The sequence below is a fragment of the Triplophysa rosa genome, linkage group LG25 (assembly GCF_024868665.1).
Source record: "Triplophysa rosa linkage group LG25, Trosa_1v2, whole genome shotgun sequence".
NCBI lineage: Eukaryota > Metazoa > Chordata > Actinopteri > Cypriniformes > Nemacheilidae > Triplophysa > Triplophysa rosa.
In genome coordinates, this window is record NC_079914.1 from 11,136,780 (window position 1) to 11,161,782 (window position 25,003).

The window sequence follows — 25,003 nt, forward strand, 5'->3', positions numbered from 1 at the left end:
ATTTCATTTTCTGAAGAGTACGAACTGTCTTTTAATAAACTTTAGCCACAAACGTACACATCATATTTATTTCAGAAAATTTTCATTGACCACGTCCATTTTGTTTGAACACCTGTGCATTTTTATTTACGTAAAACAGATGAAATTTACAAATCAAAATACTAGTGCTGAAAACAAACCAAAATGACCAATACACACATTTCTGCATCTCTCATACACGCTCAAGCGTGTGTTCAATCTGCCAATGACATACAGAACGTATTAATGGTCCAAAGTCCGTTCGACGAGTCATGCGTTCAACTAAGACTATACAATGTGCTTTAATTGATTTATACTGGACAACCGAGTACAAAAACCAGCCCTCCTGTGATATAATCCACCGCATCGTACATTCTCCACTGAAGTTACATTCCACAACTTTTTACATTGTTTCACATATCATATCTGTCCCACCAAATCAGACCTTGATTCATTTAACGGCAGTTGTGCATCAAAGGCATTATAAACAAACATCAGACGAAACGTGAAGGGGATTTTATTTAACATCTTTCAATGCAATTTTTAGGGACTTTGGGATGCTTTAGAAAGTTTGAAGTGTACTCTCACAAATAGTTCTTAAATAATCTTTCTTATGAATCAACTTGGTGTTAAAGTGTCACTGCCACGCATTTAGTTATTGGTATTGCTCTGAAATCAAAAATCTATAAAGTTACGAACTTTCATTAAAAGTGACTGATGTTTATTATTCGAAAATGGTACATTCTGTATACGACTGCTTCCCTTGAGCTTTGGCTAAAAATGAAATTCCATTCAAGGCAATTCGATTCATTCAAGACTGACACATGCTTCTGTTTAACTCATAAGTACAGTATGCCGTCGGTGCGAAAAGTTCTTGACATTCCCGATAAATATTTTGTGCCGGTCTGAGCAATAACCCAGTCAAGAAAGAGTGGTTTTTTTTGTATGTATATCTTCACATCTGGTTTCACATTTACATTTTCAATTTTCTTTTTTGATTTTGTGGTGCGATATGACCCCAGATATTTCTCACAATTTTGTAGTTCACTTGTTAATACAGCTCCCTGTGCATGAAGATTGACTATTTAAAAGATTTTTTAGATTTCATATTATGATTTCATCACACAATACACAGCAAAATTATATTTTAATTCATGCTCAAACCCAATTTAATTGATTTTTGTTATCTAAAAGAGACCTAATTCTTAGCATGTAGTACTGCAAACATTTTAGACAAAATTTAAGATAACTGTGCAAAGATGAGTTGTTGTTGAATGAGATGAACAAAGAATTGTGGGTAAATTGCGTCGGAGAACCTCGTAGTGTAAATCTAAACCGGCATTCTGACTGTCCACTTCATCTTTTTACATTCAAAGGTAAAAAACCGAGATGTCAATTGATGTATCAAATCAGAAATTAAATCTGACGGATTACAAAACATAAAAAACACAAAAAAATCCATCTCCAGCTATTTTCATGGTCGCCTCTGTATTCGAGAGGAAAATGTTCGTTCATTCACAAGGTTCTTTTTTCTTTTGGCAAATTTATTAGCTCACCATTTCTTGTTTTTTTTCTATGCGTTTTTAACATTCCTTGCTCGGCTCCGCCCTATCCAAATTTTCCTCCAAAAGATCCCAAAGTTTGATTCAGCTGCAGAGCAATGTGCATTACCGTCTGAGAAACAGACACGTGAGTAACAGAACCAGTAAGATGACGGAAGGCTGGATCTGTTTCGCCGAGCTCTTGACTTTTTTGTTGTCGGGGCCGTAAGCGAAGTGATTGGGCCGGTCGTTTTTCGGCCCGAAGACCGGCGGCCTTCCCCGGATACACAGGTGGTCTGCACACATGCCGCTTCCAGAGCCACTGAAATCATCACCTGCATTATGGAAAAAGATGATTACTTTGGTGCAAATTATATTACTCATAATACTTGCTATGTGATATTTAATTGATCTGATATTGAGGTGTACTTAAGAAATTATCATACAATTTAGCCTTAGAATAGTGCTAAAATTATTATCATTTGACCATGAGGCATAATAAATTTTTTTGTGTAATGTTTCACAGCAACAAAAAATCTAATAAATTGTGAAAAAATAAAACAAATAAATTCTGATCAGTATATAAAAAGTGATATTTATCATTTCAAAATTATTTTAAAGTTTTAAATATCCTTAAATCAAGAGACATTTACTTCAAGCAAGACGGTGTTGGTTTTTGAAAAATATATCTTAATTTTTTATATCTTGATCTTCAAGCGTTTTTCTTTTTTTGTTAACAAAAACTTGCACGGATGACTAACAAATAAGCAAGTCTTATGCTTCCATCCTTTCAATCTTAAATTAATATTGTTTTGATTTTTTTACTAGAATTTAACACAAAAATACTGATTAAGAAAGAAGTGTAATTCATTTCTGAAACGTTATTTGGCCGTTTTTTTAAACAGATGCTATATATATATTATACATATGCTTACTGGTGTCTTGAAAGTCCACGTCGTTTCCGTTCAAGGCGTTTCTCAGGCGATTGGACATGATCTTTAACAGCATGATTTGTTGACGTATGGTCCTGTCTGGCTTGGTGATGTCAATCTCCACCTCCGGGTTATTAATCTGATTGGCCAGCCCGTCACCCATGACCTCAGGGAGGTAACTGAATCGAAATCAATCTTCAGTAACCATTTCACCACCTTATAAATTGTTACACTTGAAAGATTTAATACCTGGCTTTACTCATTCCATTCCAGCATTTGTCACCACTGCTGGATGTTTTCCCACTGCAGAGAGCCGAGGGCAACTGGATCCAGTAAAACTGCATTTCCTTGAGTTTACTGGACACGTCTGTTACCTGAGGATTGCACACGCAATATAATATTGCATAAGTCATAAAGGTTGGGCAAATGTTCCTTATTGGTTGTCACACAAATACACACCTGCACCTCCAGTCTGGCAGCAGCTTTGGGACTGGGTTTATATTCTACGGCCGTCACTGTACTTGCTTTCTTTTTCGGCTCTTCTGATATCGAGCTTGGTGTGCCTTCTTCACCGCGGTCCCCGCAGAGCTTGAATACCTGAAATGTAAAAAATCCACAAATATTGTAGTCAACAAAATGCGCCTTTCTGTGCAATCGAGCCGACCCACACACAGTTAAGAAAAGATGCTTATTTTCATTATTCTAACCTTGCTGGTATAGATCTCCATGTTCTCTTGCATAGCGACAACAGCCTCCGAGATTCTCACAGGAATTGAATAGATCACAGTGTCCATACTGGGCTCGGCACCAAAACTGGAGGCCACCTGTAGCATGGTTTCTGATCGAGATAAACAATGTGTGTGAGAGAGAGAAAGCAACACAATTTCAAGTAATTGTTAGAATTACATTTGGAACAATGAGATTTCCACGTGGGCGGAGTTACCTATAAGACTCTGCCACTCTGTGTCCAAGTCAGCCTGGTTGGCCAGGCATCCCTTCATGACGTTCTTACAATAGTTGGCACAAGGTTTGACCGATCCGAAGCCTCTGCAATGAGGGCAATACACCAGCTTCATAATGGCACGATTGCATTCCACACTCAGAGGAACCTGGAAGAGAGAAACATTCATTAGGAAGTAGCTCACCCACTTGTATTTCTAACAGAACGTTACCAAGGAATGCAGACGAGAGTAGATCCACAGGCAAAACACTTTTAATTCATAGCGATTGGGTAAGCCAGAAGAAGAAACATAACATTTGGAATTACATTTAAGACTAGACAATGAAGGGGAGAACAGAGTGTGAATATATACAAGTCCATGATGAGGCAGATGACGGGCAGGTGTGGGGAATACAGATGAGACACAGGTTCGGGAGCGTGACGGATCGTGGGAAGTGAAGTCCTTCGGGAAAACACGGGGAGAAAAAGAATGGAACCGTGACAGTATTGAGTGTTTGTAATATATTTATATGCATATATGTAAATAGTAGTTAATGATTTGGTTGGGTCGGTAATCTGTGAGCAAACACCATTGTGCCCTCGAGCAAGACACTTAAAGAGACGTTAAATTATTGTTGCATGTTAGCATTTATAAAAAATAACTAACAGAGGTAGATAATAATAAACAAAGTACCTTTACTCTAAGTACATTTTTAAGTATCTGTACTTTATAGGAGGACTTTTAATTCGGAAATTTACTTCACTACATAATAAAGCGTAATATCATACTTTTTACTCCACTACATTTCATTAATACATGTAGCTTCTCTCTTTTTAAACTTTAATACTTCAAGTACTTTCTTACTTTTACAAGAATTTTTACTTGATTTTAAATGTGCATTAGTATTAAAGGTAAAAAAAACGTAAAGTTGTATTTGAAATGTAATTTTGGATTTGGATTTGGATTCAATTTATTGTCATTGCACATGTACAAGGCAACGAAATGTGACCTCTGCATTTAACCCATCCAGAGAGTAGTGAACACACGTACCCCCGGAGCAGTGGGCAGCTATCAATGCAGCGCCCGGGGAGCAAGTAGGGATAAGGTGCCTTGCTCAAGGGCACCTCAGTTGTTACCCGCCGGCCCTGGGAATCGAACCGATAATTTGCAGATACTTGAAAAAAGTTAAAAATACTTCCTCTGGTAACTAATAAAATAAATCATAGTTTTTCGCCAAAAACCTCATATCTTTATATTTCATTATTTTTCTTTTTTCATAAACCATTACTATGGGTCACCATTCATGTTTGTGGGTTTTGCAAATATTTAACCGATAAAAAGTATAAAAAGTATTTCTAAAATGTTTAGAAATTCTGTGACGAAATGCTTTTCAAATACTGTAAGTAAGTATAACACTAAATAAAAACATTTAAAATTGGTCAATTAAATTGCACAAAATTTGTCTGATCACACACTAATCTAAAGGCTATTGGCTAATTTACAACAAAAAGGGACAAATACATCCCGCTCCAACTTCCTGTTCCGACAGGAAATATGTCACCACAGAAAGGAAACGGACTTCATCAAACAGTTTTCTGGAATCCTCAACCCAAGGCGACCGTTTTTGTAATCCAGTAAGTGTATTTTAAATCCTCAGCTGATGCAATTGTTAGTACATTTTGCACGAAACACAAGAATGCTAGCTGTTAGATAGCATGAATGTTTAGTTTAGCATATTTTCTGCTTCTGGATTCAGGTCATCCGCTTGATGAATTCCACAAAAAAAAGTATTTTGGGAAATATATGTATATGGAAAACAGAGTATTCATGCAGTATACTTCTTCAGTCATATTACTCTAAACTAAACCTCTATCACGATTCAAAGCCAACACTTTTATCTTTTAAAACAAATGTATGTATGTTTAATACAGCGCATTTGTGCCACACAGTTGATTTATGATCATATAAAGCAAGGCCAAGCTTCCGGCTTGATATATTCCCTACGTCAGCAAGAATTTAGGTCTTCTCAGCGGGGCTCTCCAGAGAGTTGGTCACTAGGAGATGGAATTTGTAGTAAGGAGACGTACCGTTGCGTCCTACATACGCTTGTCAAACCAGCGGGGAGCTTCGGGAAAGAGCAGGATAACCACTGAGGACTTGAACTAAATTTCTTTGTGTGGGTTTGGGGCAAACATCAGCAGGAATGTTGCAGTTTATCCATTTGTCTTGATGTCAAGGATCCTTTAGTTCAACGGTTTCATAGTGGGTTTAATATTGATGAATAAGTTAGAGTTAGATGAATGGCATTCTGTACAGCAAAGTCACTTTCGATTAACCTCTTTCAGGATTATTTTCCATGATCGGATGGGTCCTTGAAATGAACTTCTAGGCTTTGATGCGAAGCGCTATATTTGGCACTAATGCATTTTTGGAAACTCGCACTGGAAAATTCATTAGGAAAGAAGGAAGGAAATATGGATTCAAGTACAAAAAGACTGCCATCATACATAAGATCAAGACAAGAATACACACGCAATACCTGTGACACTTTCCTCACTATCTCCCCGGCCGCGTTAAGGCCCCGAACGAACGCCCGAGCGCCGACGAACGCCCGTACCAGCTTGGCCTTCAGTTCACGCGGGGCGTCTCCGAAAGGATGCAGGGTCTCGGTTTGCTTGGAGGCACACTCCAGGAAGTCATCGGAGAGCAGGGAGGCAGTCTCAGGGTCAGACGCCTTCAAAAGACGCTCCAGAAGCCTCATCCAGAACTCATCCAAGACCTCCTCGAGGTTCAAGGGCGCGTTGCTGTAGTACCGACGCAGGTCGCCGTACAGGTCACGGAAAACTCCAGCGTTGGGCCGGTATAGATCCCCCAGGGCTGCCAAGAACGCCTCTTCCAACCACCTTTCAGAGTCATTGAGAAGTTCAAGGAAGTATGCTGGAAGATAAAGAAACAAAGTCACTTTCATACCCTGCTGAAAAAACCCATAGAAACCCAATAAAAATCACCACAGAATTTCTAATGGTTTCCATTAGAATACCATTACAACCCAAAGGGGTTTTCCATTAAACCCATTACAAAATAAAGCAATAAAGAAGTTGTAATGGTTTTAAAGGGATTTGTATAGGTTTTAATGGAAACTGTAATGGTGGCTACTGTTATGTGATGTTAAATCCTACTGGAATAATGGCCAAAACATACTACAAAAAGGAATTTTGCAATGGTTTTAATGGAAAAAGCTATTGGGTTGTAATGGTGTTCTAATGGAAACTATTAGATTTTCTGAGATGGTTTCTATTGGGTTTCTATGTTTTTTTCAGCAGGGTGAAAAAAACGATTTCAAACTTTGACATTTGACTTGGTCAATATTATATTTTTACAAAATGTTCTTTACATTATGTAGGATGATTATATGTAGTAAACCGTAAATCACCCTAAAAAAAAGCTAGCTTGATTTTCACAGACAGTTATTTGTTATTTTTTACATGTTTGTTATCAATATAAAATAAAGGTATCTTTTCAGGTTATGATGCCATTAGGTTTATTTGCTTTCATTACATTTATTCCTATTTTTTGAGAACTGGAAAAACAAACAAATTATTTATTTAAAAAAAAAAATTCCCCTGGGGAATGTGTGTTCTCTAGTCAAAGAATATAGAAGAAAGAGCTTTTTTAACAAGATGAAAAGGAAACCACATTATTAAACCCAGCGTTTTTTCTGTTAAAGAAAATAAGAAAATCTTATTTTAATAATGCAAGAAAGTTGTTATTCATTTAATTGCCAATGATTTTATTTGCATATGTTTTATATCCAATATCCCTGCAATAACTTCTACAGAATGTATACATGATTCCTAAATTAAAATAACAGAGTTGATGCTGCAGTAGTAAGTATATAAATCATCTTATACATTCATATCATTGTATCAAAGTATCTTTTCATTACCGGCCGTCTACACAGTTTATCATGCTTAAACGGTGCACTGCAGTAAAAAGTCATAAAAACCCCACTGTAATTGCCCCGTGAAGACCGCTCGGTGTGAAAGCACATGAGCTTCCGGGTTCTCCTTTAACTTTTACAGTCAAAATGACACAAACCAGGAGAGAGTTTGATCTTCAAGTAACCCTTCACATTCGTTAATCCCCGGGCATTTAAAGGTGCCTTACGATAAAAGAAAAACCTTAACGTAAAGCAGATGAACGTTTCATAAACCCTGTAAGACAGTAAGGTATCCCTAAAGCTCATTTCCTTTCTAAGTCACAGCTGTTGGTTCTCTGGTTTTCTTTAACTTCACGACAAGTTAAGCTAAAAAATGTTAGAATTTGGGAAAATCGGGGATTGTGTGTACATCACCAACCATATGCACCAAAAAGTTGTTAAAAGGACGAAAAAGATAATCAAAACAAAGAATGGGTCCAACGATTGAGCATGTAAAATAAAATGTAAAATAGTGCACTCACTATCAAAGGTTCTGTACTGGGCGTTGAGCGAGGCCTGGATGGAGCGTCCCGCCTCCCTGACCAGGCCCTCAAATTCTCTGCGGCTCAGGTTTGACAGCGTCTCCTCCATAGCGCTGGTGCAGCAGGTGTAACCCTGTGGACAGATGCGCAGATGTTCCCCTGTAGAGAGAATTGAAAGATAACAAGATTCACGCTTTTATACTTTGTTAACACCAGGATGACCAATGACATAATGCGTTGAGTTCCGTCATATTTTATATTTATCGCTGGCAACGATTATGGTTAACCGTGATGTTATACTTCCATGAAAAAGCTTAAAACAAAAATATAGGGGTTTGAATATATCACTGACATAAATGTGGATTTGTGCACCTATCGAAGAGCCACATACATTCACATAAAACTGAATATTGTGATATTTGATTCAATGTGGTGAATCGGCCTGTTCAGAAGAGTCATGTATACAAACGATTCACAGATTCAGTTGGGACCCTTGTAACCTTTCAATTATTAATCACAATTCATTTATTTTACGATAATTGTATATATATTGTATATGGTGGATAATAGTTATGTACCACCATTTATCGCTATGAAATGAAACTGTTACCCAATTTACCCCAAATTAAAATCATCAACACAATATGCTTCATTCTGTTTGTTCTATGTACTTGAACTGAGGTAGGTTCGGTGGATGCCGGACCCGTTGACATTTAGCAAACACCCCTTCCGGCTAAGCCCGTCTTGGGTCGCGGCTTAGAGAACTGGAGCGAGAGACACTATTGCTATCATGCATTTTTTATGCCGCCTGACTGCAGCGAGAGTGGAAAATCAGAGGGAAGCACAATTTTATGTATTCACCACGGTTACGCTTTAGCAGAGGAGACTGAATGCTCACTTTGGCCATTTTATGGTCAACCTGAGAGCCGTCCAATCACATCTTTTGTATATCAGCAGTTTACTGTCTAGGAATGTTGTCTGTGTGTGTGTACTAGTGCAGTTTAATCTAGACTGCACAACCTAGAGAGCATCTATATCTCATATATCTGTCTTTTATCTATTTTTACAGGAATGCAGAGTACTACTTATGGTAAAGGAAATCATTAATCAAAACTCACAAAAATGGTAATTATATTGTATAATGGTAAGTGACAGACAGACAGAAAATGTAGACAGAAAGATAGACAGAGTGAAAAAACAAATAGATAGGAAAGCAAATAGGCAGGCAGACAGACAGAGATAGACAGGAAAACAGATAGTAAAAGCAAACAGACAGACAGAAAGAAAATGTAGACAGAAAGAAAAACAGAGAGATATGCAGGCAGACAGACACGGAACAGAAAGAGAGACAGACAGACACACAACAGAAAGAGAGACAGACAACAGAAAGATAGATAGACAGACAGACAGACAGACACAAAAGACACACAAAAACAGACAGAGACAGGCGGAAAAACAAACAGAGAGGAAAACAAATAAATAAATAGACAGGCAGACAGACAGAAAAACAGATATATAGATAGATAGATAGACAGACAGACAACAGACATATAAACAACTGAAAGAGAGACAGACAGGCAGGCAGGCAGAAAAACAGATATATAGATAGATAGACAGACAGACAGACATATAAACAACTGAAAGAGATACAGACAGGCAGGCAGGCAGAAAAACAGGTAAATTGACAAACAGAGACAGGCAGACAGAAAAGCAAAAATGTATAGATAGACAGACAAACAGGCTGACAGACATGAAGACGGACAAACAACAGACAGATACACCACTGAAAGAGAGACAGACAGACAAGACAGACAGGCAGGCAGAAAAACAGTTAGATAGACAGACACAGAAAAAAACAATTGATATGTAGACAGACAGACAAACAGCGAGCGATAAACATACACACAGACAGACAGACAGATAGACAGACAGACATGATACTCTTGAATCTATCTGGTAATGTAGCTTAAGTGCATTCTTTTCACAATATCTCTCTCTCTCTCTGATCGTGGGGGTCTATGTCTCAAAGGGTGAGGTTTCAAACACGCTCCGCTGCATTAAAATCACACGTGCGCGAGCCCATTTTAAAGCGATCATAAACTAGCGACGGTATCTCAATTTCATATTCCGTGCCCGATGACGTCTCGTGATGTTAAGGAGACTCATTACGCAGCACGTCCCGTGCTCTTCGTTGTGGTCCGTGAGCAGCACGGGAGTGTGGCCTGCATATCAATGCACGCTGACGAGGGACCGAGAGACTCAAGACAGATTGAGTGTTTCGTTCAGCTCTGGTGCACAAAGGAAGAATCAGCAACAGGCACCCATTTACAAACATACAGTATGTGGACTAACATTGCTATTTAAAAACGCATTAGGCCGTATAAAATACGTACACTGCTTGCTTAGTATGCAGTGACAGTATACTGGCATTCCAGGCTGGACAGAGAGAGAGGGAGACTGATCTTGTGCATGCATGTGCAAACAAAATGTCCCATAATTTCAGGCAGATTTTGAGATAGTCATTTTCTTTTGCTGGATGAAAATCGATAGGCTGCCATCAGAACAAGACTTGAAATCAAAGACTGACAGAGAAGCGCCTCTCAGCTGCTGACATCTGTCGTGAAAAATCAAGGGTTTCACCAGACAGCTCAACTGTCAGTGACGGACAGTGAGAAAGAAGGACGGCAAACGGGCCTGGAGGCAGATGGGGTGAATCCTCGTGTTGTCAGAATGAACTTGGAAGGCCATCATGCTAAACTGTTAGCAGGTAGATGTCAACCTTCAACCCAACTGGCTCGATACCTGTAGGGCCAGTGAGTGTTTGATCAAACAAAAGCTTTATGTTACCGATTCACCTCTCCTTTGAAGACATCTTTGCTTTTCATTCATGCCCTAATGGATTTTGAAACATGTAATCAAAAATATAAACGAAAATCAAAGATGCCTCCAGAGGTGAATATATACTGTAAGAGCACTAGGCAACCACATAGCATCGTGCACAAAACATTTCAGAACATCTTGAAACCGTATAGCAATGTGCATGAAATCCCATTTAGAACATTTTAGCAACTACACAGTAATGTTAAAAAAGCACCCAAAACATCTCATCAACGTTAAAAACACTTACTCGGAACATCTTACAGAAGCAACCACACAGCAACGTTTAAAAAAAACCTGAGAACATCTTTGCAACCACTCAGTAACATTTAAAAAAAACAAAATGTGTCCAAAACAAACCCGCTCAGAACGTCTTGGCAACAACACAGCAACGTCCAAAAAACCCAACCAGAACATCTTGGCAACGTCCAAAATAAACCCGCTCAGAAGTCAGAACGTCTTAGCAACCAAACAACAATGTTTAAAAAACCCTTCTCAGAACATCTTAGCAACCACACAGCAACGTTTAAGCAACATTTCTAGCAAGACCAACAAATTTTGGCCATGCAAGTCTCACTGTATTTAAAAATCTAGTTGATCTTAAAAGTTTCTGCAAAATTATGAAAGTATTGTAAAATATGCATATCTCTGATCTTTGATGTAGAAATATCTATAGAATTTCATCTTCACGCAAGAACAAGAAAACTTGCAGCCAGGGTGAGTTTCTGCGAGGGCTGATGCAACGTCAATTGCAATATGTTGATTGATTTTCTGAGCGCTCTGTGTATAGACCGCATTCCTACAAGGAACTTTTTTTTATAAAAAGCGCAGATGTTGACACAACAGACTACCCTCATGCCTCCTGGACTGCCTTCTGAAAAACTGTCTTGGACAGACTTCAGACGGAAAAGGCGAGGCTGCGTTTTTAAGAGCGAACAACCGAAAGGTAAGAGGAAATTCTTTTGAGGGACAGTCTTGAAGTTCACCTTCAAAGCCCTGACATACCAAAGTGAATAGTGCTTTTATTTTCCCATCTTTGCTTTTCCTGGGAGAGGATTGAGTGGACTCCTTTGAGATGAGAGCGAATGCCGCCTCAGGCGCTGGTTTACCGACAGCAGGTGCGCAAGGCTCTAAGGTGAGCCCGGTCCTGGTTTTAAATCCCTGTGCTGGCCAAAAACATGCTTACGTCCTCTGTGCCTGATTAACAGGCTGTCCCTGAGGAATGAGACTTTGTTTGGTAAGCTTAGCTCACTACTAAACCCTTTTGGTACCCTTGTAAACATACACACCGATGTTACTGCATAAGTTGACTTTGCACAGTGTTTAGGAACCAGCGTAGTGAGCAGAACAATTCAGTCTTAAGTGCTTAAGATAACACTCTGACATACAATTATTCACTTTTAATAGCGGTCAAATCATTAACCTTATTGAGCTAATATTTTTTCACAAACTTTAAGAAAAACTATATCTAAAGACAAGAATAGAAACCTACAGGCTTTTATATTAAGACATGAAGCAACCATTTAGAAACCACAGAGTAATGGCCTAGAAACATATAGCAACACGCTTACATCTATCCAGAATGCCTTAACAACTGTCTAGCAGTGCCATAGCAACCACCTAGACCACCTTACAACACAGCAACATGTTACAATCTTTAAAATCATCCTAGCAACTGCATAGCAATGCCATAGCAACCACCCAGACCACCTTAGCAACATGTTACGACCCCTTAAAACACCTTAGCAACTGCATAACAATGCTATAGCAACTACTCAGAACACCATAGCAACATGTAACGATTTTTAAAATCACCCTAGCAACTGCATAGCAATGCCATAGCAACCACCCAGACCACCTTAGCAACATGTTACAACCACTTAAAACACATTAGCAACTGCATAGCAATGCTATAGCAACTACTCAGAACACCATAGCAAAACAAAGCAACATGTTAACAACTCTTCAGATTACCTTAGCAACCACCCAGGCCATTTTAGCAACACATAGCAACATGTTACGACCACTCAGATCACCTTAGCAACTGCATTGCGATGCCACAGCAACCACTCACAACACCCTAGCAACACAAAGCAACATGTTAACAACCACTCAGATTACCCTAGCAACTACCTAGAACATCTTAGCCATGTGGGAGCACTTTAGCACGTGTAGACACATTTTCTACTTAACATTTTAAAATCTATTTATATATTAAACTATGTAAGTAAGTTTCTTTAATTTCTGTAGAAAAACTTAGCCATGCATATTCATCTTTGAATTATAGTCACTTAACAAAAAATCTTTTCCTGTCCATCTGAATGTAATTTACAAGGCCCAACAAGAACCGTAAAAACTGTACAGAATCCTCTAAGCAAGCCGCCATTCACCGTCTAATCTCTGAATTCAACCTTCTTTTTAAATACGGGGTCATGGGTGACATGGCGCTTTGCCCGACGCTGGTCTCAATAAAGAGGATAAGCTTCCATCAATGAACATAATGCAATATCTTCCTAATCCCCAGCTGACCAGTGTCCTCTGAGGACATTTGGGAAATACGCACAGAAAAACTATGTCAGATGAGGTTAGGAAGCCAGTGTGAGAGACAGGCAGGGAGGAAGTACGTAAGCCAAAACAAATGATCTGTCAGCTAAAAAGTGTGACTTGTGTCAAACTCCATATTTGTGTCAGCGACACAGATTTTGTTGCACACGCAGCCGGATGGGCCTACAATGCACATTTTTTTTAATGAGGTTGCAAAACATAAACACACAATTGGTCAACAGCGCCGCCATATTGGAGAGGGAAATTCTGCCCTAGAAATAAATAAATAAATAATTTCTCAACCACTTTTTGTGGTTTACAAACTATGCTGAGTATAAAACTACGACTTTTTTATTGTCAAAAATGTATTTATTGTCATAAGGAACTTTGAAAATGTTTCCTTTACTCAATCTCTGTTTCTGTGTTAATACCAGCCTCGTCTCCTCAACCTCTCTTTCAACCTCTTCTTACATCTATTAGCGCTCATTACCGCCCCTCCTACCGCGTTTCTCTCACTCTTTTAAACATCCGCCCGCGGTAATTTTTATCTGCTACCCCGCTGAGTCGCACGGCCGCTCAAAGCGACCAGAGCGTCCCTGGCGCCTCGCCGTCCTGCACTAAGAGCGCGTGACCCCTGAACCAGGCCTTGCACGAAGCCGCAATAAAGACAATTGACGGCCATCCTGCCAAAAGAGACGACTTCAGAGCCAAGCCCGGCCTGCCTTATAAAACGCTGAAGAACAGCCTTTAATTGATTTCTTAGGTAACTCTAACATGCCCGCCCTTCTTTCCGCGGTAAAAAGAAATGATCGGCAAGCCCCGCGCCGTGAAAACAGCCCAGGTCTGATTGTGATTTAGTTTGCACGTGGTCTGGCCTCATGTACCTGTTTATGGTTTTATGACCCAGGGGAACAGAGGAAGCAAAAGGGAGTGTGAAATATAAAGGCCATAACAGGTTGGTCTAATGAGCTGCCTTGATCCCATAACATGCAGTATATTAGAGGGTTCAAAGCGAAAATGTAACCCTGTTGAATTTATATATAGAACCTGATACACAGAAGCCATTTGGGAAGCTAATAAAGCTAAAAGTGCAGTTTAGTGTTTAATGTTAAAAAGATTCACCAACCATTTACTCACCCTCATGTCCTTTCAAACCTGTATGACTTTCTTCTGCAGAACACAACAGAAGATATTTTGAAGAACGTTGATAACCAAACAACACTGACACCTACTGACTTGCATTGTTTGGACACAAAACCACTGAGACATTTCTCAAAATATCTTCTTCTGTGGAACACAAAAGCCATATACCAGTTTCAAAAACATAAGGATGAATAAATTATGACAGATTTTTTTATTTTTTTAGTGTACTGTCCCTTTAAGAGCAATTCCAACATTCAAAATGCTATCAAGAACATGTACATAAGACATCAAAACTGACTAGAATTTTTAAGTTTCTTGCACAATTCACCATTAATTCGCTTTCATAGCAAAAAATTGTATACTCGATTAATTCATACATTTACAATGCTTTTCATATTATATTAAGTCACTTTTAAACAACAAAGAAACTTCATTTGCTGCATTCAGCATTTGAAACGGTAGACAGTTCCTTTAAGGCGTCTCCCCAACTTCTTGAGCATTTCTTCAGATCATAACCGACATGCAGCATGCATTATGAATACGTATGTCTCGCTTTGCTAATGGCAAAAAACGGAGGAGCGGACAGGCCGGCTCTTTGATTTGGACATTTCTAGGTTTCCATAAATCTAAAAATAACCCGCAGCTAAGACTGTGCTCCGTCTGCCAGGCAGACACGTGTGCCAATAAGCACGTGTGTGTGTGTGTGTGTGCGCAAACAACTTGTACTTGTGTGAACGGTATTACAGTGTTTGCCAAACATTGTTAAAACGTACATCCAGATCTCTCATAAAATTTTATATGAGGTTACGTGTGATAGTAGGGACATGGAAAGATTCTGAAAAAGATTTGGAGGATGTAGTGAGGACTTAAAGTCCCAGTGAAATAAAAAAATTACAATGCCTATTTTTTCATGCAATATTGCAGCATTTATTGCAAATAGTTTGTGGGTCATTCTCTTTTTAAAAATCATGTGCCCTCATTATCTTCAGTTAAAATCTAAAAATGCACTTCCGTCCTGTGATGACTATCCGTCTTAAATGACATATGTTAGATGGCTTGGGCGGAGCATCCATTAACTCCTCCCCTTCAACTGTCAGTCTGCTGCCAGTTCCATTTCAAAATACAACAGCTGTTTTTTTACATCCAATCAAATCGCAGAGAAAGATGAAAGCCACGCCCACTATTTTCTCATTCAAAATTCCATTTCACTCAGAAATGCGTCAAAATACGGAAGTAAACTTTCGGTTCACAGTGACATAAAATATTGGTGCTGACATATTAAAACTGAAATATAATATGTAAAAAATGGCCAGAATAAAGCGTATATATCGCATGGCTCGGGGTTGCGGGCCCCCTGCACGAGATACACCAAATATGCTTGCTCAGTCGTCTGTAAAAATAAGAAGTGATGACGTTCAATAACTCTCTATACGATGCATTAATTGTATAATCTCGGAGTACGTGAATTTTATTGACGGTGGCTGTTGTTTGGTGCGCAAGGCCCTTCATGCGGGCGAGGAAAACGTGCCAAGACTGAAACGGCAGACCATTACCCACAACAATAAATTCTTCATAACTGCTTCCACTCAAACCGCCGAACCGTAACAACAAAAATGTCACAATAAATAATTCTCATCATCTTAATGGTCCGTTATCTTGGCTGACGCAGTTGAAACAAACACGCAAAACGTGGCCAAAAGGGATATAATTGACTATATCGAGGGCTTTTGTGTCATTTAAAATCTTTTCTTTCTGACAGGGTGAGTGGGATAAACTCAAATTGCCATGCGTGATACTGAAACGATCGGGATTACGAGCCCCTGGATTATGCGCAGATGTTTTAAAGAAATCCTAATCCCGATCTGTCACGCATGGAGTCAGAAGTGCATGTTCAGCAAAGCACATGCATGATTTGAAATCGTGAATCAAATTTAGCATTAAATGGATAGTTTGCTCAAAAATATTTCTGTCATCATTTACTCATCCTCATGTCATTTCAAACCTGTATGACTTGTTTTCTTATATGCAGAACACAAAATAAGATATTTTGAAGAATGTTGGTAACCAAACAACGGCGCTACCCATTTACTTCTATTGTATGGACACAAAAGCAATGCAAGTCAATGGGTCCCGCCATAGTTCAGTTGCTAACATTTCATCAAAATATCATCTTTTGTGTTGTGCAGATGAAAGTTATACAGGTTTAAAATGACAAGGCAGTAACTAAATGATGACAGAACTTACATTGGGTGAACTGTCCCTTTAAGACTTTTTTTACACTACTTTCACTTGGATTCTGACAGCCATTTATTTCCATTAGATTCTTTTACATGGAGACACTTAATGAGTAAGTGGCAACTAACAGATAATTCACTCAACCTCAAGACCATAAAGAGATTACCTGACTAAGACAGTTAAGGATGAAAGATGGTTTCCAATGCCCAAACCTTCCCTCAACTCTAACCCGAGATGACCCTGTTGTTAGGACACAGGATTTGTACAAACAAGCTGTATGGGTGGGTTTTTTTTCTGATGGTGAAATACTTTACATTTTATCCATCTTAACATAATATTATGTGAATTTTACTGTATGTGAACATCTGTTTCTTTAAAGTTCACCCAAAAATTAAGATTCTGTCATCAATTACTCACCCTCAGATTGTTCCAAATCTGTATAAAGACACACAGAGAAAGATATTTGGAAGAGTGTCAGTACCCAAACAGATCTCATCCCCAATTTACTGTCATACATATATAGGGAAAATAAATTCCATGGGAGTCTATGGGGGATGAGATCTGCTCGGTTACTAACATTCTTCCAAATAACTTCTTTTGTCTTTAGCAGCACAAAGAACTTGACACAGGTTTGCAACAATCTGAGGGTGAGTAGATGATGACAGAATTTTCATTTTGGGGTGAACTATCGCTTTAAACGTTCACTGGCTCAGCCAATGGACTATCTGTGTGCGGACCAATAGCGTGATTTTTTTTGCTAATGAAGCAGAGATGACACATTTGCATCCTGTGACATAAAACGAATAAATCAGGAATTTCTTTCAGCGCTCAGATACTGATTGGATTGTGAAATGCAGTAAAGATATGACAGGTGGTTGGAGAGATTTAAATCCTTAAAGGGATAGTACACGCAAAAGTAAAAAATCTCTGTCGTATCATTCAAAACCTGTATACAGTATAACTCTTTCTTTTGTCAAACACAATAGAAGATATTTTGATAAATGTCTCTGTGGTCCAAACTGTCTCTGTGGTCTCTGTGTGTCCAAACCATGGAAGTCAATGGGGTTCAATGTTGTTTGAACACCAGCATTCTTCAAAGTATCTTCTTTTGCTTTCTGCGTAAGATTTAAAGTCACAGTTTAAGAATGATGTATAATATTTCCTATTGCAAGTCTTGTTCAAACGCTGACACGACTGTAATTTCACAAGGCTCCGTGACTCAGTCTGATTTTCTCTCGACCCTGAAGGACCAGAAAAACTGAGCTAATAATCATCCCTCCATCTTCATCAATCACTTTTCCCTCTCCTCTACCAGCATGTTTGGCAGCGAGATAAGCTGACAACAAATTGGTTAATGCAAAAAACGCACAATTAATATTGACAGTACAAAGTGGCTGGATAAAAGCCCGGCGCTACTGTGAATTATTCACAACGCTGCTGTTGCTGAGCAATTGTCGATGGCTGCGAAAGGCTAATCACGCAGTCATTTCTTCAACTACACGTGGTTATGTTAAACATTGAACTGTGGCTGTATTCTGAATTGATAAATATGGTACATGGCCGTTGGGTCTTTCTTTAATTGTATGTGTGGAGAATCAGAATGATGATGTGTTGATGGATGTGTGTTATCAACCACAGCTGATATTGTCTGTAAAATGTGGGGTGTAGTAATTATTATAATTTGCTTTCATTCATGTGTGCTGTAACACGCTATGTAGTATACAACCATTGCTACATGGAAAGTATGTAATTATTCCATATATCGGCTTATTCTACTTGCATATAATTAAATAAATTGTTGCTGTCAGGTGGAAACTTTGTATTTCCACATTTTGTAATTTCTTTGTATAAATCATTACTGTTTGTCTGTGTTTTGCAAATATGCAACCAATGAAAGGTATTACAAAGAGCATTTTCAACCATCAACTTTGACAACAAAGTGTTTCATAATAAAAAGTGGTATTTAAAACAATTCATATTATAAAAACATATTTTTTAATTTTCTGAAATTTGTAGTTACAAGGTTTCCACCCTACAGCGACAATATACAAAAGGAGTGCAATCTGCAATTTCCGCCATTTTCAATAACCGTGATACAACCCCATGATGATCAATACCGTGTTAATGTTACGTGCCATAATATCGTAAATAATTTAGCACTTGTTTAAACTTTTGCCTTAAGAGTCACAATAGTCACAAACTCTCTCTCTGCCTCACTACACTTGTAAGTGTAATTCATTGGCCAAAATGAGAAAACACAAAATGAACAGAATTAAAGACAAATTTGACCTATAGTATTGTTATTTACAAACAAATACAATAGATACCGTGATAATGTTGTTATTGTATTGTGCTTTGGCCACGGTAACCGTGTTGTGAAAATCTAATATTGTGACAGCCATAATATACAGTAGGGATGACAATTTACACAAAATGCCTACTTTTCATTTATTTAGTTTGGCTTCCTCTTACCCCCCAAAATAAATTTCCTATGCATATTTGATCTGTATTTTAGATCATTTTTTTCCCAAAGACAAATTCATTATCTTACGAATGAGGCCCACTACACAAACATTAACGTGTAGAAATGCCCTCTCTGCTTTTCAACAGATAATCTGTGCTTTTCAAACCATTCCAACACACCTGAACAAAAGGGGCCTGTTGGCGGTTCCAGGTGCTGGTGCTTGTACCTGCGGAGCCAGGTGTGCTTTTATTTGTGGTTAGTGGTGTGGCAAACGTGTTTAGGATTGAGACCGTGTTGGCGCATCTCTGTACAATCCAACAGGGCCCTGATCGGATCTGCACAATCTCGACTCTTGCTGCAGGCTCCCTGCTGAGCCTCACAGGAGAGCACCCCCCACGCATCAAAAGAACAATCGGCGCTCGCAGGAAGAGAAACGTGTGGGAGAGAGTGTAATTATGCTCAAATAATCACTAGTCGGCGATCCATCGGTTGAAACGTGGAGTTTTCGCAAAAGCGCTTGTATTGTGTTTAATTGCGCAATATTATTTGAAGTGTAAAGGACAGTTCAGACCAAGAAATGTAACTATATAAAGATACAGTATTAGCGTCCACAACAATGTGTGCATTCTAAGCTTACGCTTTACAGTTTCCATTTTAAATGCGTGAGCCCTTTAAATTCTAATTCATTTTGATTGGCTCTTAAAGTGATCCAAACAATATTGTAAAATGATCATCACGATTATTTTGCTCAAACATTTTATCACGATTAATAATCATGAATATTCTGTCACTTGAAAACTTTTTCCCACTTCAGCGTAATTCATTCAACTTTACATCGTGAAGATGTTTGTGCATGCTATTAACACATTAATATTGCGACGATTATGCTTAAATAAATGTGTGAGGCTAAATCATTACAATGATTAAAATACGATTAATCAGTCAACTTGAATTCAAAATTTTATCTTAATACGTATCCGTATAATATCTTAATATGTAAATTACGTTATCTTTATATGCATTCTTGAGCTTACTGTGCGCAGTTTATTTACTAAATATTGTCTTCTCAAACTTTTGACAAACTTGCTCCTCCTCTGAAACAACTTTTTAAAACTGCTGATATCACCAAGACCTTTTCAGACCCTTGCATAACGTAAATATAAATAATATTTAAAAAATCACATTTGATCACAGCTTTCCAACGAATGACTGAATTTGTGTGCGCAAACAGGTTCAATATTATGCTAAGAGCTTAACCAAATCAGGCCTCTGTATTTGCACAACATGCAGGGCTTTGAGGTTGGTGGCAAATCGAGACATGGGTGTGCCGGATTCATTTCACACAAGGCTCATGGGCGTGTGCCTCGCCGTATAGAGGAACCGCAAACATGAGCTGAAGTTGAGGTCTGAAACCAGAAGACATCACAACTCCTTACCTTTTGTCAACACAGACACGCCTGCACACAGCACGCTTAGGTCTCGCTTTCAATACTGGAAAACAAATATCTTAAAAATAACATCGTTCTGATCACAAACAAATACATGTCTGAATATACCATATTCATGGCCTACTTGAGTGAAACGTGAGATTGTCATTGTCTGCGAGGCACCGCGGGGCTTGAAGTGTCACATATTCTCCAGTTGAACAATACTGAGCCTTCGTGTTTTTAAAAATGGAAGACACACTAGTCGCATCTGTAATTCTAGACCGCGGCTATTCAGCGCTGGTTCCTCTCTGACCTTTAGGTAATTCTTTATGATCGGCTCTTTCTGAAACACGCTCGACATGCTAAAACAATAAGTGGTGGAAACCTCAGACCCTAGAACCCTCAGAATGCACAATATGTGTGTCACGGACACACCCACAGAGGTGGCGTCAAAAAACATCTTATTGTCATCATAAGAAACGATGACAATGACAATCGTGATCTCCACAACTTCCAGGAAATCATTTACTAGTTTCAGATTACATCACTGATAGAAATGGTCAGATCTGAAATCATGTTCCCAACATGTGCTTAAATACAGCGACACCCAAAAATGTTGTCACTTTTTTAAACATTTAAGATTGTATGAATATCATTGCGTTCAATAAAAAAAAAATCAAAACTGTATACGTCACACATTTTAAAGACATACCCAGTACGTCTATAAGATGTCTGCTAAAGATCTGGAGATCTGAAAAACATCTGATGAATGTTTTAGAAAAGGCAGTTTTACATATATTCTCATAAACATCGTACAGACATCCTCTGTATGACATCTGAAACGTCTCGGAGACTAATTATAGATGAGCGAACAATAAAAAAGATGTTTTGCAGACATCAAATAGACGTCTCTGAGATGAATGTGTGCTATGAGGGTACACATTTAAAAGTTTAGTTTTAACACCTAAATACGTTTTGACAGTATTGTATTTACTGTATCTACCAGCCAATAAGATGTTTCCTGTATTACGATGTGACAATTAAAAAATATCATCAAAATAATGAAATAAATTCACATGGAATCTTAAACTTGTGAAATATTTAAGGGGTGGAGCAAGTTATTGCATTCGGATAAATGATCACAAAAATGTATTTAAAAATATTTTGGGCCAAATCATTGATAAATATACATTTACATAATATATTCATAGAATCTCTTTATTTATATACATTTATATAATGTATAGTATAATGTATTATAATATAATGTAATTATATAAATAATATATGATGTATATTTATCAATTATTAAAAAATGAATCCTAATTGACTTAAGGAAGCTTGAAGATATCACTGAAATGAATATGCACTTCAAGCAAACAAAGACTATCTGGATGCCAACCACTTAAAAGAGCTCAAATGAAATACGTATCCCGGTTTCTGCTTGAGATAAATGAATACAGAGGCCTTAATTGAGCCACTGGAAGGTGGGCGCCACATGTTACACTTTCCTCAGCTCCCCCATTGTGCGTTCCGTCATTGAGACCACAGGCGATGACCTTGAGAAATTCTTCCTGGCCAATAGGAAGGAAGATTCCTCTCGGTCTCTGATTTGCTGAGGATGGCAATGCATAATGCCTCAAATACACTTGTTAAGGGCCATGGAGAGCATTGAGCGTCTGTGTGTGTGTATGAAATACAACAGCATGCATCATATATATATTTTTATTCCTATACCAAATGTACATAGTAAATAATGCAAAAGTGGGCAAATTGTGTTGCGATTTTGTCCTGGCTTTAATAGCTTATGCTTTATTTACAAGTGTTTATAACTGCGAGCGTGGCGCATGCGCCATCATTTATCTCATTTAGCTTCTTGGACACACATCACACGTGCATCCCGGAGGAGGTCTCGTGGAAAAAGCAGAGCGCACCATGCACGGAGATATCACTGCACAGAATAATGACGTTTATGCAGATTGATTTACGGCAGCACTTGCGTATGATGCGTGATCTATTATCAACATTAGCAAGGCTGGGTCAAAATGATTGATGGCCATTTCACACGGGACAGGTTCACAACCGGCCAACAGTTTTTGGCCTCTGATGGGAAACAACATTAAAAATGACTGGCTGCACCAACAACCCTCATGCTGACTGCACAGGTTTCATCCCCCCCTGCCTGTTACCTGGAAATGGCAAAGAAAATTATAGGACCTGCTAGTCAAATTACACAATTTACATCTAAAATAAAACCACATACTGCACAATAAATGCCCAATTATCCTACAGTGTGGGGATATCTCTGATCTTTACTACAAAATCACAACCCTGAGGGAATTATAGGGCCCAACCTGTTAGACTTGTAACATGACCTACAGGGAGCACAAGCCCGTGGAGATCAGCTCCACCACAGACGCCCGCTCCAAACACATGGTGACCGAGACATCAGGTGGGTGTCTTCGCCAACATGATGAATGAAGTGAAAGGTCATTTCTGATGTCAGTCACGGTAAAGATGAAGCCAGGTGTAGTCCTGTTGAGCACTTACAGCTTTGTCTATTGTTCTCAAGTAGAGCTTTTGTCTGGGACCTCCATCTGTTCATGCGCTTCCTGAACTTGACAAGAAGAGCATGAAGCACTGGAGAACGCGTCAGGTGTAAAACTGTTGCTAGATAGATAGATAGATAGATAGATAGATAGATAGATAGATAGATAGATAGATAGATAGATAGATAGATAGATAGATAGATAGATAGATAGATAGATAGATAGATAGATAGATAGATAGATAGATAGATAGATAGATAGATAGATAGATAGATAGACAACATGACAATGACCCTCATAGCTTATAATTCATACCTGATATCTCGGACTGCGGGACGCCGTTTAACGTGAACCCTTTTCCGCTGTAGAACTGGCGCATGTCCGCGCAGCTCCGCGCTTTACCGCCGGCGTTATCCGCAGACAGAGACACCGAGATTATGGACACGAGCAGCGCGACCGGTGTAAAATCCATTGTGTCCGTATCCAGAGAGCGAACTGAACTCAATGAAGTCCACTGATGCCAATGCGCTATTCAAAACAGGTCCGGGACAGCGGATAAAACCACCCACTGTCTCTAAATGTACGAAAATCCACTTGTTTGAGATGTAAATGCACTTGTCGGGTTTCTGCGTTCACGCCCGTCCAAGTATACAGCTGGTGGTCCTGATGACAGAGGATGTCGGTTATTGATCAGTCCGGTGGGGATCTGTTTCTGGCGCTCATGTCTTTACGCACTATTAATAATGCATAACTAAATAATAATCTTTATAAGCACTACAGTCCGGACTGTAAATAAAGTCCCTTTAGAGATTGCTGTATGAATTGCGCCGGTTCTAGGTGCAACTGCTGCGCGCTCTTGCGCTGTCTGTCGCCGCTGTCCCGTTCTCGCTGAACAATAGCGGTGTTCGAGTCACAAGCGAGTCGGCTCCTTTGAACGACTCGGACGAAACAGTTCGGACGGCGTTTGTAATCACTCGACTCTTAAAGGCCTGTTCATACCAGACGCTGATACTCGCCGTGAATGTAAACAAATTATTGAGCGATTCACACCGCGGATGAAGCCTGAGAGAGATTATTTTAAAAAGTAACCGAATAGATTTTTATAGGCTACAAAACCTTAAAATATTACATTTACATTTAGTCAAAATCAGACGCTTTTATACAGAGATTTCAGGGAGCAATAAAGCGATATGTCATGGAGCAATAATACAATAGGTGCTAATACAGTTACTAGTTTCCACAAAAGCCAGAACAATACCTGTGGAGAGAAAGAGAGAGGGTTAGTTTTATTTATTTGCCTGTCAAGTATTCACAGAAGAGATTTTCGAGTAGTTTTTTGAATGTTGTGAGAGATGTGGTTGACCGGACTGAGTTGGGAAGAATGTTCCACCAGGAAGGAGTTGTGAAGGAGAATGAGCGGGAAAGCGATTTACTGCCCTTTTAAGAAGGCAATAGATACATTTCTGAAACAAAAAATTCATCAAGAATGTTGTTATGAAGAAGTTTTTGGAGTACACCTCATCCTGAGATAAACTCTACTCTTCATGATCTCAACAGGGATAACGGGTATAAAAAAATAAATGAATGCACTCCAAACTCATTTACTGACACAGGTCAGAGGTCAAATAGAATCTCGCCTTTAGAGACGAATGGCTTAAAGTGTATTTAGATTACATTTTAAAAGATATGTCATGAAAGTAGCTTATCTAAAAAAACATAAAACAGTGTTAAATGTTTTATAAACTAGGCTATTTGAAATAGATTAGACTAATGTGAGTGATTCAACGTCAGAGCTGATCAATGGAAAGTTGATGAGGATACGGACAAATCTCTGTGCTCATCTACAGATTTTAAAATTCCTTTATTCTCAT

General features: G+C 38.7%; 1 protein-coding gene across 1 annotated transcript; it reads right to left on the reverse strand.

The window, feature by feature from the left end:
* Positions 1–54: 54 nt before the first annotated feature.
* Positions 55–24,020, reverse strand: gpc1a (glypican 1a). The gene is made up of 9 exons (XM_057325791.1): positions 23,448–24,020; positions 7,894–8,052; positions 5,972–6,369; positions 3,435–3,600; positions 3,199–3,329; positions 2,951–3,088; positions 2,741–2,865; positions 2,495–2,670; positions 55–1,894 (listed from the first exon to the last, which is right to left on the reverse strand). Exons 1-9 carry the CDS (start codon positions 23,602–23,604, stop codon positions 1,686–1,688), a joined length of 1,659 nt encoding a protein of 552 aa, XP_057181774.1. The 5' UTR covers positions 23,605–24,020; the 3' UTR covers positions 55–1,685.
* Between the last annotated feature and the right edge of the window lie 983 nt (positions 24,021–25,003).

Coding starts and splice junctions, on each gene's coding strand:
- gpc1a (XM_057325791.1), bottom strand. CDS start 23,604: ATGGATTTTACACCGGTCGCGCTGCTCGTGTCCATAATCTCGGTGTCT. Junction 3,601..5,971: donor TAGTGAGGAAAGTGTCACAG/GTATTGCGTGTG, acceptor TCTCTCTTCCAG/GTTCCTCTGAGTGTGGAATG. Junction 3,330..3,434: donor AGAGTGGCAGAGTCTTATAG/GTAACTCCGCCC, acceptor TATCTCGATCAG/AAACCATGCTACAGGTGGCC.